Here is a 17,640-nt window from a genome sequence, read left to right on the forward strand (position 1 = left end):
CGCACGCACGCACGCACACACACACGCACGCACACACACACACACACACACACACACACACACACTCACTCACACACACACAAACACACACACACACACACGCGCAAGATATAGGAGCACTGCTGTGTTGCACTTTGTGAATCATCTGCATTTGCTCCCTCCCTGATCTTTGACACACACACACACACGCGTGCACACCGAGGGCAGCAAGGTGGCACAGTCAGGAGGGAGGATGTCCTTCAACTCGGGGTAGAAGGTTCAAGGTTCCCTGGGTTGGTAACCATCTGCCCCGCTGATGTGTGCTCTTGAGCAAGAAGCTGAATCTTTTGCCTCCTGACCGTGTTGCCATTTCAGCAAAACTGTTGCATCTGCAGGTATAAGTAAATTAAATATATCAGTGTTGAAATAAATCAAATTAAGACGCTGAGGTAAGACGGCATATCTACTGTATTGATCCATCTTCTGTGTTCCAAGCTAAAAATGGAGAAGTGACACGAAGGAAAAAATGATGGAAGTGATTTCAACTGATTAACACACAGAGCATTATGGCAGAGGAACAGCCTGGCCGGACAGAAAGCGAGTGACTGTGGATTAATGTAGGTGACAGGATTAATAAAAATGGAAAGACCAACGACACCATTCACTTAATTAAACAACACCACTTTGATGACTCACGTCCATCTGTGCAATAAAAAGAAAAAGAAAGGAAAAAAGCGGCGCCCGTGACCAACGCCTAGGTTTTGTGTTTTGTGTGTTACCTCGCTTCTGTAGTCCCGGGGATTATAACAGACGGGTAGAGGAAGAAGAGAGAGGATGGAGAAGAGACGTACACATAATCACATCACACACACTATATACGGGCCTTCAGAGGGAGGGGTCTACAGCGAGGGCATAGTGCAACAAAGGCAGTTACGTAAGTCAAAAGGATTGTCCCTGTGTGTGTGTGTGTGTGTGTGTGTGTGTGTGTTTATATAGACATGTGCCGTGCAGTGTGGAGGGCACACAGACCAGGATGTATTCTGCCTCATCACTGTGACAGGCAAAGTGCCCACAGTGTGTGAGGAAGACGCACTAAAAGCGCAAAAGGAGCGAGAGCAGGAAAAGGAAAAGAGTGTCTAATCCCCCCCGTCGCCTCTCTCTGCCTCTCTCGCTCGTACCATATCTATCATTCTTCCCCTCCTTCCTTTTATTCCATTGCTCTTCCGGGATGTCAGCTGGGTAACCCGACCGTGACAGCGGATATTCAATGAAACACATGCAGGCACACATAGGAACATGGAGTGCACCTACACTGCGGTTTGAGAGCCTTTTTTTTTCTGCCTGGAAACACATGAATTGCAGTTACCTCACTGATACCGTTCTTTGAAAGAGGACGACAGATCAGAGCCCAGTGTGTGTGTGTGTGTGTGTGTGTGTGTGTGTGTGTGTGTGTGTGTGTGCGTGTGTATGTAAACAGATATATTTGCAGCATCTATCAGTCTTGTCTCCTCTTTCCAGGCATTATAAATCCCAGAATTCCCCAAGGCTACATTTACATGGTCGCAGTTGCATTCTTCCATCTCTGTCTTGAGACGGAGCAGAGAGGACGAGTCAAGTCAAATGTACATATAAATTACGAGCACATTTTCTGTGATTTCAACATAGTTATTGGTTGTATTAAATTGCGATGACATCTTAAAAATGCATCAAAGTCAGAAACATGAACCACCGATAGTCTCAACAAGGCATTTTAACATTTCAAGTCAAACTGTATCTATTGAAGAGCTCTTGTACTTGAGTGCATAGAAATTTTTTTTTAATTATGGCACGAGTGAAATCATATGCTTATGATGCCTACGCATTTCAAAAGTACTGACACTACTGCTTGTATTCAAATGTAAGCCAATCATTTTTCTGTTCACTATCAAAAGGTTTTGTCCATATTAGTCCATTTCATAAACTATAGGAACGTTTTTGGCCACACAACTGAAAAACACTGCAAGTTGGGGCAACTACAATATATCCAAAATATCTAGCAGCTGTATGGAGATTACGGATGCGTGTAACTCATGTACAGTTTTCTGTTGCATCACAAAGTTGATATGCATCCTCTTGATCTGAAATTATTACCCGATGACACGCTGCAGCAAAATATGCAACGGGTTTAACTAGAACTCTCTAGTCGTACTGTATTCCAAAATGGGAGCTTGCAGCTATCCAAGATTACGCCGTTCAAGTTCAACTAATCTATTTACCCCCTGCAATCAAAGAACAAAGTCAGATAAGGATTAAAAGATCATACCATGTACTGGCTAACACTGTATTAGCCTGGATTAATTTTAAGATGCAATACATATTTTTCTGCCTGTTCTTCACAATAAAGACCACGGAGCATCTAGCATCGTGTTTCTCTTTCTTTGTATGCAGCGATGATCATATATTGATAAAGAAATAAAAATATTTCAGCTGCATACTCAATCTGTGTCTAAAAGGGACCAACAGCAAAAACCCCAGCATGTGAACACTGGGGTCAATCACATCAGGGTTATACATGTGTTTTCTTTTCCATAGTACTTTGGACAATTCCAAGTTTTCTTTAAGTTTTGGCAACGCGAGGAGCCATGGAAGCGTGAACAGAGAAACCTTTGGGATTCTGAGTGCCCGAGGTTTTATTCAAAATTATTTGGTATGTGTTTGGCCCAGAGTTGTTGCATCCAAATCACTGTTAGCAAATTAAATGATTTACAAACATGAACACATGACAGGCTGACAGAGGGTTAGGGTTAGCACACACTCGCACACAGACAGTCAGACGACTGAACGCGAGTGCCTCTTACCTGGCTCTTCTCTACATACTGGCACTCAAGCAGAACACACACATAATGCACCAACGGGCATGAACACATACTATGCGCGTGCACACACACACGCGCGCGCAGACACGCATACAGTTAATGCACTGTACACTCGCACAGAACACAGCCTGCTACAATGGCCTTAGCCATTAAAAATGCATGGCACTGCAGCAACAGTTTCTAAAATTGAGCACCAGGGCCAGCTGCCGATCGGCGCACTGAGAGCTGCCGACCGGGACCAACGTGAAATGTGAAATCACTCCCGCAATTTCATTTTAGTTTTACACAATATTGACCAAAAAAAAACAACCCCACACGCTTCCTGTGAAGGGTACAGTACGGCCTGTTAGGGAAAAGACAGCCCCTGCCTCATTGTCTGTGACTCAACAGGCAGAGAGGGGGTTAACAGCGCGTGTTATCTCTCTGGGGGCTAATATTGTCAGGTCTGCAGCGGTGCCAGCGAGGGTTAATGCGCTCGCTGTTGTCCTCCCTCATCGTGTTATCAGCAATCATCGACACCGGCGTCTAATGTGAAAGCAAAAGCGTTGCCAAGCACCAAGACAGGAAGAGAAATCAGGACAATAGACCCCAGTCGAGGCTTAATGGGGGCCTAGTGGCACGGCTAGCAGAGACCTCTCGCACCGCCTGTTCATCATTCACTCTCGACGGTGTCTGGGAGATGGCGGGGGGGGGGGGCTCCTGGCTTATCAAACAAATGAGCTGCTTCATCACTGAAATAGAGGCAGTGAGGGCATACGCCGCATAGTTGTCCTTTTCCTTCGCGGAGTGTCCTTGTTGTGAGTCAAAGTAGCAATATGCACAAAGAGCAGGAGGCTCTGCACTGTAGAGCGTTTGGTGCAGGGATGTGCAGCGCTGGGTGTGAGGAGGTGGGCGTCTCCCGCCTGCCATAGGGGCCCGACACTTCTCTCTGCTCATACAGTCAGTAAGCAACAAATGTTCGGCATTTGTTGCCACACACACACACACACACACACACACACACACACACACACACACACACACACACACACACACAGGGATCTGAGTCACAGAGCCGAATGGCTGTGACCACTCTGGATCCACTCCATGTGCAGCCACTCCCACAGCGCGTTTCATCTCCTTCTAATTTCTCTTCCTCCTCTTCACTTTTCAAAACTTAAATGCAACTTCGTCAATCTGGCGGTGATTTCATAAAGCTCCACTCTTCCTGTTGCTTTTTTCCTCGACGGCCTGGTGGTGCTGCTGCTGCTGCTGCTGCACCGAATGTCAAACCAAGGACACATCTGCAGATCTTTTAGGTATTAAGTGTGTTTTCATCTTAACACTCCTCTGGAAATCTCTAGAAAAAAAGAAAGATTTACAGCATAAATCCCTCCTCCGGGTCTGGCAACTCGCACTCTGGATGATGCTTCAGCAAACAGAGACAATGTACTGTCGTGCTTCGTCTCCGAACAAACAGAACGTTAACTCCCATCTTATTTCCCTCCCCGTCCTCCCTCCCCTCCATAGAGTACATCTCCTCGAGACTCGAGATGTCCGTCTCAACCTTTGTTCCCCCCCCCCCCTCCCCCACCGTTACCACGATTTCACATCACAACCATAATACACATTCTGCTCCGATCAGACGGAAAAAGCACACAAACAGCCCCTCGGCCAGTCACATGATTCCACACACAGACACACATGCCGGACATAGACAGCCGTATGCACACTTCGATACAAGCCTACATCACACACACACCAACAGGCTGAGAGCTGCGGAGCGGGGGGTGGGGTGGGGGGGGGGGGGGGCTGCATGCATGACAGCCATGTGGCAGGGCATTAAAGCCTGAGTCATCACGTCATGCGACACGTGTGTCTCTTCCCCTACAGGCACTCAGCATGACGGCGTACTGAAGGGCAGCCCACAGACGAGCAACGCGGGGGGGGGGTATCATTGCAGCTACCAGCAGGGGGGGCGGGGGAAGCCAAACCTGGAGATTTGCGTAGCTCTTATTGACAGGCAGAGGGCTGTGCCAAGTGCTGGGCAGAATCACAGCGTCAGTCAGCTAAAGTTGGTCTAGGACAATGGCTTTACTCGAGCAAAGTCCATTACAAAACTGCCATCCGTTTAGGGGCCGGCAGCAGCGGGGCTTAAGTCACCGAGCGGACATTTAGAGCCCCCTCTCTCGAGCTGAGGAACATTTCCAACATCTTTTTGTGATGCTGTTGTCAGCAAGAGGAAGAGCGAGTGCAGGCAACACTGCAGCAGACCTACGACGATCATCTGTGGGTGCTGCTCAGCACAAGCACACGCACGCACGCACGCACGCGCGCACACACACACACACACACACACACGCGCACACACACACACACACACACACACACACACACACACACACACACAAGAAGATGCGTCAAGCATCAGTTTGTTTACCAATGCATCAAAGGTTTGTCCATAAAAAAAAAAGGAATTATATAACAATTTAATTCAATGAATCACATGAAGAGTTCGAAAATGTACAGTATTTAACAGCAGCCGGAAAAAAAGAAAAAAGAAAAGGGGGAAAGGCACATTTTAATATCTCGGTTAATCTGGCTCAGATCTAGGCAGGTGTTTTTTTTCCAAAACTCACTCTCCTTTTTTTAATCATCCACAATCTCCAGCCGCAAAAATGTCGCACTGTCGTTCGTCACACAGTGCACATGCAGCTTTTGGACCTGCTGCCGATGTTGTACGTGTTGTATAGCAATTCACGATTTGCCTATAAGCAACTTTAGCCACGTGGCCTCACCGGCGGACGAGGCTTGTTAGCTGCAGCAGACAGAGACGCTAATATTCTCCAGCTGGAGTTGGTTCAGTTGACTATGTAGAAATTAGCCTTTAGCGGAGAAAGGTCAAAAGGCATGAAAGAGACCAGGCGGACTCAAATTGTGTAGTACGACGTGTGCGACTTAAGCTTTACGGCAATGAAAACTGCAGAAAAATGTGTGCGTGCCCTTCTGCCATAGCAGATGGTTCACCTGGATGCACGTTCTGCGGGAATGTGGAGGCCTTTCCCGCAGAATACAGAAGCACAGCAGAGGACACGCAGTCAGATACATGCTCCGTCTCTGTCTGCAAGAGCCTTGGCGCATGCACGTACACACACACACACACACACACACACGCACACACAGATACAGACACACACACACACACACACACACACACATATCGCAGCACACACTAACGCAGTGACAGGCAATTCCTCAAGGTCTGGTACCTTGGGAACCTCACTGTCTTTCTGAATTGTATGTGCATGCATGTGCGCGTGTCTATGTGTGTGCGTGTGTGTGTGTGCATGTGTGTTCCAGTCTGTGTGTGTGTTTGCGTGCGTGTGTGTGTGCGCGCATGTGTGTAGAGGACCCTGCAGACAGAGACTGAGTGTCTAGATTTCAGTAAGGTCATAACCAACCATTTACACAACCCTTGGCCATTGGGTGATCATGGTTGTTGCCTGCACACCTTCAAACTGAAACGGTCTGACACACTAACACACATATGTTGTACTACAGACACACAACAGCTCAGAAAAAGGATTGTTCGATCTGAAAATGACTTTGTGATGCACGTAGGCAGGAGGGCATAGTTCTAGGGAAATGGTCGGATTGGAAGACTCAAGAGATCTTTGACTAATTCATTGTGTCATTAAAATCAATGAAGAGACAATTAGTCAATTAATCTATGAGTCAATCAACTGAAATTCAATTAACTATCATTAGTCATTTATCAAGGGAAAGGGCACGACATGCGCTGGTTCCAGGGTCTAATTCTTTTCCTATTTATACTTTTATTATCACTACACATCACTATTGTTATTATTATTATTATTATATTGTTGAAAGACATACTAGGTTTTGAGCACAGTGGATCGATGAATTGGTAAAGATGATATATGAATATTATATGAAACGCTAATCAGGCTTGTTATGACTTGCATGTTGTGCTCTGATCTGTATACAAAGGTCTCCATGAACTCCTGTGTGAAATGTAAATGTTTGGAATTGTATTGTTTAAATAGATAGAGAGCCAGAAAGTAAGACCATGTCGAGGGGGCGGTGTTCAAACGCAGGCACAGAGGTGGACTACTCACTTGGCACAAAAGATTGATTAAATGACGCGGCAACAGAGACCAGCCAATGAGAGGAGGTCAAGCTCAATAATCCAACATTACCTGTAATCAAGGAAACATCACATTATCATAATAGAACTTTCTAATAGTTACATTACAAGTAGCCCTACATGTCTGATCCGATGAGATATTTGCACGACTAAGTGTATTAAGGTTTGCTGTAATTACCGAAGAGCTCTCTGGTTCTTTTACCATGTGAGAGGTTCAAATTAATTTCACCTATGTTACATGAGAGATAAGAGAGAAATGTTTGCCAATTATGAGTGCAAGTGGTGAACATTAAATACACATAACCTCTTTCCACAGAAGCCTCTGCGGTTCGGGTAGGGCACTTGGGAGGAGAAGGGTTACAAAGGGACATGGTAGGAAAACATATGAAACATTAAAGCATGGAGGGAGCAGAGCCCCCTGTGACAGAGTGCAAGATTACCTACAGTAGCCAGATAAAAATAATGAGCTGCAGAGAATCAGCAGGGGGCCCGAGGGCACAGGGGAAGAAAAAAAAAGAAGGAAATCCCATTAGAAAAATCCTACAATCCTAAAAGAACAAAACAAAAAGTACATCCCTGGGAATGTGACTTATAGACGAGATTAATACAAGTAGCATGCAGTAAACAGGGGATGAAGTAGGAGCAAGAACAGAAGAGGGAGGGAGGAACACTTCACTGTTAACTCAGCGGCGCAGCCCTGTGGAGACCCAGAGGTCACGCGAAGGGCAGGGCGGAAAGTCAGACAACAAAATCTTTGTTCTGCACAGCACTCTGTAAGCCAGTCCCCCTACAAGCACCGCGGGGACCGTGCCAACCTGACAGCACGAGTCAGCCTCAACCCCGCCACACTTCAACACCTCTCGACGTTTAGCAAAACCGCAGAGCGTCAGCAACTGACTCAAACGTTACATTCAGGCGCTCCTTCCCTTTTTTTTGGGCAGATTTTTTTTAAGCAAACGAAATGCAGCCTTTTCATTGAGTCAAGGAGAAGCCTTTAGTTCAGTCGGGCCACCTTGAGAATAAACAGAAATACTATTTGGTCGGGACATTTTCTGAGGCAAAGAGATACACCGTACGTGTTCACTTCTTTTCCCCTCAACATACGCTTTTTTCAGCTATGAACTCTTGACACGTGATGAACGCGGCGGGAGATTTTAATAATAATAATAATAATAATAATAATAAATTTCATTAATAGAGCACTTTTCATTGCTAAAAGGAATCTCAAAGTGCTACAGAGTAGACACAAAATAAAAGAAATATAAAAAAAATATATAGGTTTGAAAAGAAAACAAACATCTGTAGGAGAAAAAAGAACAAGCAGGATAATGTGCGGAACATTCTGTGATGTCTGGTCAGAGCACGCACGGAGGCAGCACGTGACAATAATTCTGCTGCAGTCGTCAATACGCCACTCGCTCGATTTTCCCGCCGTATTCTCACATAGGCTCATCCGGATATTCTCTGGAATTGCGCCTGGGGGAGAATATGCGGAGCAACATCTGTGGACGTGCAGCCCCTCTGGAGGAGTTCAGGACAATGTCCGGACTTCAGTGCATGTCTGAAAGCAGCTTTACATCGCTAGACACTAGACCTGTGGACGAACTCATGCTTACAGGCCAGATGTCCCGTCTCAACAATTCCCTGAATTGTGTATACCCGAGGTCTCATTCATCCGCAACCGTGCATTTACATTGATCTCCTACTGATAGATCTCTGCCGCTGTCACGTATGATGTGATGCGTGACAGCGACATTTCACAGAGACACCAGATTTACCACACACACTGTACGATGACATGATATTAATACGACTCGACAGGCAAGAGCCTCCACTATACACGCCACGAGCTGCTCGGGGCAAGTAGCAACAACTTGGACTTAGTAATCAACTCAACGCGGCCTTATTAATAGACAAAGGGTCACGAGAATCGTTTGTTTTAGTTTTGACAGCTGTAGAGAAATTGCTGGTAATCTGCACTGAGAAGTACAAGCATTTCATCTTCAAGGGCTTTGAGAAAGTGTCATGGTACTTAAAGCGCCAGACGTACAAATGAACCACAATTTGTGATCGATAGGAGGCATCGTGTTACCGCACACGCGGCGTACACATAGCACAGCTCCTGAATCAGGCGCCGTGCACGATGACACCAAACAAATCCAATAGAGAGCGCGGGCTCATTCGCTTTGGAAACTTGACTCTTGATGACGAGGGACCTCTGTGGTGCGGGGACTGGACAGTGGTCATAGGAGCGCCGTTACAGTGGGGGAGGAAATTGACCAGGACCCGATATGCCTGTAAATCAATACAGTAGAAACATGGTCCTTGGCGAGTGGCCTCAGCAGTGCTGAAAAAGCAGTTGTTTGAAGTACAGCAAATCATGTGAGGAATCCCAACGGGCCGAGAGCGTCGTGTGTCCCTGGTCGTCACCCTTTGCAAGGCCCGGGGTGTTGCAAGCGGGTCTGCTTCCAAGAATGCTGAACGCAAGATGGTTGATACAACGGCGCTCAAATCGCAGTTCAATGTAAAATCGCCACCATCGGCAGGACCACCACTACTTTAAATGAGCCAATCAGCCAGACTGGTTAGATAATAGTGTTTCACTTTTCATTCGAAATTTGAGCTTCGAAATTTGAGCTTCAAACGCGACAGTGCATGATTTGCCTGATCAAAACAAGGCGGTTTCTCCCGTTCGCAAGCAGCAGCAGTCACGCCGGAGCCAACCATCAGCCGGAGAGGAGAGATATATATATATATACGCCCTCCGAGTTTATGTGTGCAAATCTGAATCCATTTATTCTCTGCAACCCACGCGACACTGTATGTACAGTGAGCCACTCAGGCGTCGCCTGCCGTCTGCTGGGAATAATTAGTGGACAGGTTGGTGACCTCTTAGGCATTGTTGCTCTGTACCACACATGCACACACACGCTGCTCTACAGCTTGCGTTCTATTATTTTTGTGTACGGGCCGATGAGAAATATGGGAAAATCAATCCTCCAAGTCGACCAGCAGCAGCTCTCTCAACAGCATCACACACACACTCACACACACACACACACACACACACAAACACTTTCGCATCAGATGCAATGAGTTGATTAATTTCAAGCTCCTCCTCCCCAATCTTCGTCTCACTCGTGTGAGAAGGGAAAGGAGGTCAACTGGGATGAGATTCTAATCCCGCTTGATTTTGTGTGATATCTCGCACTTATTCCCAATCCTTCATCCCCCATGTGCTACCGCTCCTGAACATTCTAACCACAGACAAGAGGAATGGATAGTAGTGCCAGGAGCAGTGACTGACCATTGCAAGTTGTATAGATGGCAAATGGAGGCGGTTACATGTATTGATCACACACACGTGCAATGCATAAAAACCATCCCAGCGGACACCACAGGGAGCAGCAGCAGCTTAACTCCTCCGACGAGACCGTCGCCACGTCTGTCAGCCCCGGCACGTTGTACGACTGAAACGCAGACACAAACACACGACCCCGGGCCTGATCTGCGCAGTGGAGTGCCATGTAGGGGAGTGAGCTCGCGACTGGCAGAGCCCATTACGGAGACGGCAAAAAATGAGAATAATGATGCAACAGAGCAAACAGAATAATAAATGAATAAACAAATGATCTGTAAGCTCCGCACTCTTTGAGCAATGAACTGGAAGGAGAGCTCGATGCAAACACTCTTTCCCCCGTTTACCATCCCTCTGTCTCTGAAGACACTGAAGATGTGCACACACAAAAACAGACGCCAGAGAGTCGCTGTTATCGCTTTCGACAATCGAGCGCCATTACCGTCATCGCAGACATACATTCAGTGTGCCGTTTGATTAATCCGGGAACTGCTCTGTGAAACAAAAGTTCCCATCACATTAGAATCCTTTAGAAAACATCTGACAAACACTGTGATACACTGAAATTATCTTTGCTCGCAAAGGGAAATACGCACGCAACCGCTCTGTGAGGCTCTCTGCAGATTGTAAGCTATGATTTAACACTTTCATTTGTCTGTACTGCGCCAATGAACTACTATTTTCTATTTCAACACTTGCAGAACTCAAGGCTCTCCTACGACTGTAGACGAGGCTTGAAGGGTGGCACAGTTACTGAAGAAAGATGAATGATGAAGATATGTCACTGTGAAAAGCCGTGCAGTGTGTGGGTGTGTGTGTGTGTGTGTGTGTAGCTACAGTTGTCTCTGCAAACATGTGCGGGACAGTCTCTGCATGCGAGTGCAAATGTTTGCCACTCTGTACATGTCAGTTCACATATAGCATTTGCTCATGCACATCCACTAACATTTGTATAAATCATCTGTGTGCGTGTGCGTGTGCGTGTGCGTGTGCGTGCCTGTCCTATGATGTCCTGCGCCTGCCGATGAGATAATCTGGCAGAGCATGGCGTGACAATTTGATCTATTGATCTGCGACTTGCTTGCTCACAGGGAGCCTCTGAGTTATAGTGCTGCCATCTCTCGCGGCCACCACCAGTGAAGAGCCGACTCTCTGGAGAGGCGAGCCACACACACACACACACACACACAAACACACACAAATGCATGCATATTCAAATGCCTTCATGGTGTCAATAATGGTTATCTGCCAAAAGCACCATGTTTCCTCCCAAGCAGCGACAGACTCTGTTATTAACACTTAAGGTTACATCTGGAAAAAAAAAGCTAATTTCCACCCATGTTATATAATCTTTGGTAGATTTTTTTTCCATCTAGTGACTGATGGATGTCAGTTGAAGGCTCAAAACACCATTACATAATATGATTGATGCATGGACGTACTGTACTGTCGCTCACTGCGTTGGACTGGCCCTGTGTTCTTTGTCTGCTGTCACTGACTTTATAATACCGCTCTGTGTCAACGGCCTGCAGCGGATGTTTAACATCATGTGCTGTTGTTCTTGTGCCACAGCGGCGTGAGTATAGAACGAGTATAGAACATAGACAGAGCAAGGAAGTTAGGAGGTTCCTCTCATCACGAAGACCAAAAAAAAACAACAGCAACATCCCCGCTCCTCATTTTACAAAACTGCCAATCCAGTGTTTTTATAAATGCTCAAGACTTCTTTCCAGTGTGCAGAAAACAAACGAGAGCAGTGTTTGTTTGTGTGTGTGCGCGCGCACACACAAACTTGGGCATATTTGTCTTTGTGCATTACCATTCACAGATCAATAAGGATTCTATTCTTGGCCATTAGATACTAAAGCAGGGGATAGCCTGCCTCCCTCACTCCTTCCTATCTATTTCTTCGCTCTGCTCTCCCTTGTCTATCGGCCCGTCCTCTCCACTGGTTCTACCGCCCAAACCCCTCTCTCTCTCTCTCTCTCTCTCTCTCTCTCTCTCTCTCTCTCTCTCTTTCTATCCCCCTCTCTCCCCCCTCTAGACAACACCAAAGGGACATTGTCATCTTCCCAGCTGGACAGTGGACGCAGCAGCAGCGTCAGTGGTGAATATCAAACACGGGACAGTTTTTGGGGGGATCACAGAAATGACTAGCTTTATGGCCAGAGGGATCATCCGTCTAGTAACGCACGCACACACGCACACACACACACACACACACACACGCACACACACACACACACACACACACACACACACACACACACATCTGCACATATTCACTCGCACACGCTCCTGTCCCTGCTGTAATTCTCAGTCCTCTGCCACGCTGCCAGGCTGAGGCCCTTGATCTGCCACTTCCTGTAATCCTCCATGGGACAGGGGTGCAGCCAAATGTCCTGGCAAGCCAGCCAGGCAAACAAGCACTCATACCCCGCAAAACATGCGCAGACAACCAATGACAATGAGCCGCCACTAACTACAAAAATAAGGATCTGCAAGATATGGATGTGCATCAGCGCAAGAGTCTCAAAGTGTCCTTTTTCGCAAAATGTGCAGCCTGCCAGAAATTCAAAATAATCACGAAATCTCCATAATGCCCCCTTCATCTGTGCCGCGCTGGTATCATTGTCATCAGATAAAGAAAACAGGGCTGACTGAACAACAGATGACAGGGGAGGAGAAGCACCACCAAAGAATTAATGGATGACTCCCAACTCACCTTCCCAGACTCCGATAAGACTGTATCTGCTCCGCATCACTCAGACACGACAGCTTGCTCTGTTCATTCAATTTCAAAGTGACCAGCTTCAGAGCTCGCAGGAGCCACCTGACGAGATCATTTCACCCCAACTCGGAGTGGGAGAATGCATTTTCAGGAGCTTTCCCTGAGCTGTTTGGTTATGGGTTACTCTCATGCCACGAGTGCAGCTTTTCCGTACACCGGGTTTACCCAGGCTGGAGCTCAAAGGAGTAATGTACCAGCCGGCAAGACATAAGCCCCATTAAGCTTATTCACCAGTCCCCGCATCAGCCCTGACATAGTACTTCTACCAGAGGGGGGGATTTCATCCCATATCCACTAATACGTGTGTACCACAGGCAGAAAATGCTCAGCATTGGATGGAGTAATTCATGGCTTTCTGTTGAACCTTTAGGAACATTGAGTCGCCGCTAGATAATCTTGTGCATCGTTATATGCTCCTCCAACGCTCTCCTGCAGGTACGTTGTCCATTTCAAAGTCTGGTAAACACATCTCTGTCGATCGCATGCTCACCCCTCCCTTCTGCCCGTTGGAGAGTCTCAGTTTGAATCCTCACCTTCCCGGAGCAGGTGAACAAGTCTGAGTCACAGCCAGAGCTGCCAGCAGGTGGGAGCGAGGGACAGCCAGGCGGACGGCACTTCATCACACCGTAATGAACTGGCAAATGTTGTCGGACAGGCAGGAGAACACATGGAGGACCTGTAAAGGCAGCCTCACACTGGCGCGCTCGCAGGCGTTCTCAGAAGCTCTACGACTCCCCGCGGTGCCGTTTCATCGCAAGCTGTTGTCCCCCGCTTGTGTAAGCGTCCTCATACTGCAAGAATGCCGACGTGAGTCACCTCAACCACGTACTCAGACGTGCGGACAAATGTGGGCTTTTCAATGGGTTTTCTAGTGGTTTCAACTACTTGAGCGAGTGCGCAACAGCGCAACAATGTGGAATTCAAGGGATACTCACTTACGCTTGTTCTTGGTCTTGGTCTTAAGTGTTATGTTACCGTGTGGGAACATCAGGATATCAGCCAGGTTAAAACCAATCAAACATGCCTGACGCTGAAGCCCACCAACACACACACACACACACACACGCAGCTCCAGGGGCCTGTCAAAGCTTCCAATGCTGTAGCGAAAAAAACTCTCCAACTCTAAAAAATATGCTCAACCAACTTGCATCAGCATCAGACTACGGCAGCTCCGACATCTGTTCACTCACCTGCTGCAGCCTCGCGGGGGATGCAGACACCCAAAGGAGCTGCCACAAGCCACGCCGGCGCGCGACAACTCAACTCAACGGCACCTGAAAGGATACAGCCGGAGAGCCCCGCTCTGGGTGCCGATGGCCAGTATCTTCTGCACGGGGTCAAAAGCCATGGACGACGGCTGATAGGGGAAACCATGGCGGACAGTCTGAGGGAGAAAAGAAAAGTGAAATGCATAAGAGAGAAAATAGCCATTTGCATGTCACAGCAGGGGGGTGTTGTCTCGTCGGAGGACGTCACACACCTGAACGAACGGCCGCAGGTCGAGCCTGATATTCTGCTGACGAGAGAATTAAAGAGGAGGACATGGACGCCCTGTTCTCCATGATGGGTTGATATTTGGCTTCACTATTCAGGATTCCTTTTATAATCGCGGGCCTATTTTGAGATTTCTTCTCCCTGCGTTCTCTCTTTTGTTGTCTTGTTTCGCTTCTCTCACTCCCTCCCACATGAAGTCGTGATTACACTGAAGTCTGCAAACGAGACACGCAGGGAACCGGCACTGTTTGTTGCAGGGCCCCGCTCTATGGGAGTGCATTACACTGTAAGGCGTTCCGCTTTTTAATGTCCACCCCTCTGTGTGTGTGTGTGTGTGTGTGTGTGTGTGTGTGCGAGTGTGACTGTAGCTTTATTGCGTCAGTCAGCCAGTGGTGGGCCGTCGGATTTGTTTGTTTAGTGGCAGAAGGCTAAAGCACGTTACATAAGAAGCACTCAGTGCAGCAGAGACACCTGCTTTTCCTCGCGGGGAAACGTTACAGCGATTTTCTGTCCAGACAGACGGTGAAGGTGAAGGTGCAGGTGTGTGTGTGTGTGTGTGTGTGTGGGGGGGGGGATCTGGAGTCTTCTTCAAAGAGACATGCCTGGCTATTGATGGGGCCACATTTGGGCTGCTGTGGCAATCCAACCTGCAATCTCTCTGCCTACCCCCCCCCCATCAGCCCTCAGGGTGTGTTGACTCTCGGTTATGATGTCTGGTTTTCGAGTCATTACTCCAGACACTTATCACTTCTGACCACCGTTGAGATGATCGCAGGCCCTTAAAAAGGTTCATCTGCCCCCTAAACTCTGCCCTTATGTCGGCGTTTGGTCGGTTGTCGGCATCGATAACTCAAGCCAATAGCAACAGCTCTTTCGTGGTTCTGACCTCCAGAGGCACACAGAGGCGCTGCCATGTGAGATAAACCCTATCAGCTAATCCACTCGAAGGTTGTGTTTTTCAGCACCTTGCTCCGCACATGAGCAACAACTGCACGGGCAAATATTTTTGAAACCCACAATATATAAGGACAAAGATGTTGGAAATGACACACGTGAAAAGGTGACCAAAACAGGGAATAAACAAACAAGCCTGCATTCACCACCTCGGGGGGTTTAAATGGATGGGTGGGCAAACAACAACAAGCAGTGATGATGATCAATAAAAAAAGGCCACACCAAGCCATTACAGCCCACTTGGGGGGGGGGACGCCTGATTCAACCTGACGGTGGGATAAGATGTCGATTGCACAGCGTGTAGTCTGCACGAGTGTTTATCATCCTCGTGGCGTTGTTGTGGCAAATTCAGACAAGAGGAGGGCAAGACATGCTTCTGCTTTTTCTTTTTTTTTCTTCTCTCAAGCAGGCTCCCACTCAGGCGCCACCAGTCCCCAATGGATCAATGATGTGGGGGTAAGAGAGAGAGAGACAGAGAGAGAGAGAGAGAGAGAGAGAGAGGAGTGTGTGTGTGTGTGGGGGGGGCAATAAGGTGGCATCGACCAGAAAACCACCGTTTTGCTATAATCCAAACCCAGCGTGTTATGCAAGAGGGGATCAGTTTGGCCCAACCCCTCCACATGACAGCTCATGCCAAGCGCACACGGATTTTCACAGATGGCAGTATTCCTCTATTACAACACCCAATGTAACGACATATATATATATATATATATATATATATATATATATATATATATATATATATATATAGTCAAATTACAAGAACATGCAACCAAACAGGAACTTGGTAACGTGCATTGTGCTGTGGCCAGCGCGCTCTCGCCAGTCAGTATGTGCGCATAGTAGGAAGGCATGTTGCACTGAGTAGCGTGCCATGGGAAGCTCTTTACGCATCAGCGATCCTCCCTCTACAGATGAATCTTACCAAACGCCAAATAAACCTCCAATCAGGGCAAGAAGAGGAAGAGGAAGGAGAAGAACGCACAGCAAAAAAAAAAGCGTAAAGCCCATTCATGGATGTGCAGAGCTCAACTGCACCTGCTGTATCCTGTGGAGCGATACGTGCATCACGAAACTGTCTCCAAATACGCAGAGGACATGCGGCGGGAGGGAGGGTCCGTGTCACCCACCTTGCAGAGCTGGAAGTGCTCGGACTGGATGCTCTCCTGGATCAGATGGTTCTCCTGCGGCCCCACTTGGACCGACGGCGCGGAGGAGGACGCCTCTTTCAAGCCGTCCAGCACCTTCCTGATGTTGAACTTCTTCATTTTCCCCCCACCCCCAGACTGCGGAGGAGCACAGGAGTGGAGATCAGCCGATGGAGACACAGGGGCCAGCCACTTTCTCTCTCTCTCTCTCTCTCTCTCTCACACACACACACACACACCAAGAAATATATAATACACAGACACACGCTCTCTCCCTCTCTCTCTTCTGTAAATCTCACATTTCAGTGCTTGGTTTGTATCGCAGTCTCCATCCTGGAAGGCTCCCTGTGCGCTGCTCACTGTGGCCCTCCCTCCCTCCCCCCCTCCCTTCTTTTGGGGGGGGGTTTATATCTCGGCGTGGAAATCTGGAGACGCGGGCTGCCCGGGATGTCGGTGCGTCGGTGCAATTCGCTCGGAGTCCGTGCTGCTGTGCCCCACTGCGTCTTGGTGGCTCGTCCTCTCCCCTCCCCTCCCCTCCCCTCCCCTCTCGGCCGTGCGCGCCGCTCAGCCAAGGCGGAAACGCAGAGCAGCGGTGCTGGTTGTGCTGCTGCTGCTGACGCTCTTGCGCATGTCTGACAGAGCGGAGGCTTTGACACAAATCCCGCCACCTTGCCAGTCGCTCTCTCTCTCTCTCTCTCTCTCTCTCTCTCTCTTTTCCTTTCATCCCGGCCCGCCCCTCCCCCTCCTCTCCATCCTCTCCTCATCCTCTCTCCATCCTCTCCTCCCCACTCTCACGCGCGTGTCCTAGGTCTTTTGCTCCACTGCGCCTGGTGATGCTGGTGGTGTTGGGATGCTGCGGCGTTGCAAGAGTGCCCAGTGTGGAAACCTCGCCATATTCACAAAGACCACTC

The 17,640-nt window shown here is 48.1% G+C and overlaps 1 protein-coding gene across 3 annotated transcripts in view; it reads right to left on the reverse strand.

Moving 5' to 3' along the window:
- The window catches only part of stxbp5a (syntaxin binding protein 5a (tomosyn)), a 76,941-nt gene extending 59,700 nt beyond the window's left edge, over nucleotides 1-17,241 (reverse strand). For all 3 annotated transcript variants that reach the window (XM_035618122.2, XM_035618120.2, XM_035618118.2), the window contains exons 1-3: nucleotides 17,029-17,241; nucleotides 16,712-16,867; nucleotides 14,417-14,514 (exon numbers count right to left, since the gene is read on the reverse strand). In XM_035618122.2, coding sequence (XP_035474015.1) covers nucleotides 14,417-14,514; nucleotides 16,712-16,849 — 236 coding nt within the window. In that variant the 5' untranslated portion in view covers nucleotides 16,850-16,867; nucleotides 17,029-17,241. The remainder of the gene's footprint in view (nucleotides 1-14,416; nucleotides 14,515-16,711; nucleotides 16,868-17,028) is intronic.
- Between the last annotated feature and the right edge of the window lie 399 nt (nucleotides 17,242-17,640).

This window comes from Scophthalmus maximus, chromosome 18, assembly GCF_022379125.1.
Source record: "Scophthalmus maximus strain ysfricsl-2021 chromosome 18, ASM2237912v1, whole genome shotgun sequence".
NCBI lineage: Eukaryota > Metazoa > Chordata > Actinopteri > Pleuronectiformes > Scophthalmidae > Scophthalmus > Scophthalmus maximus.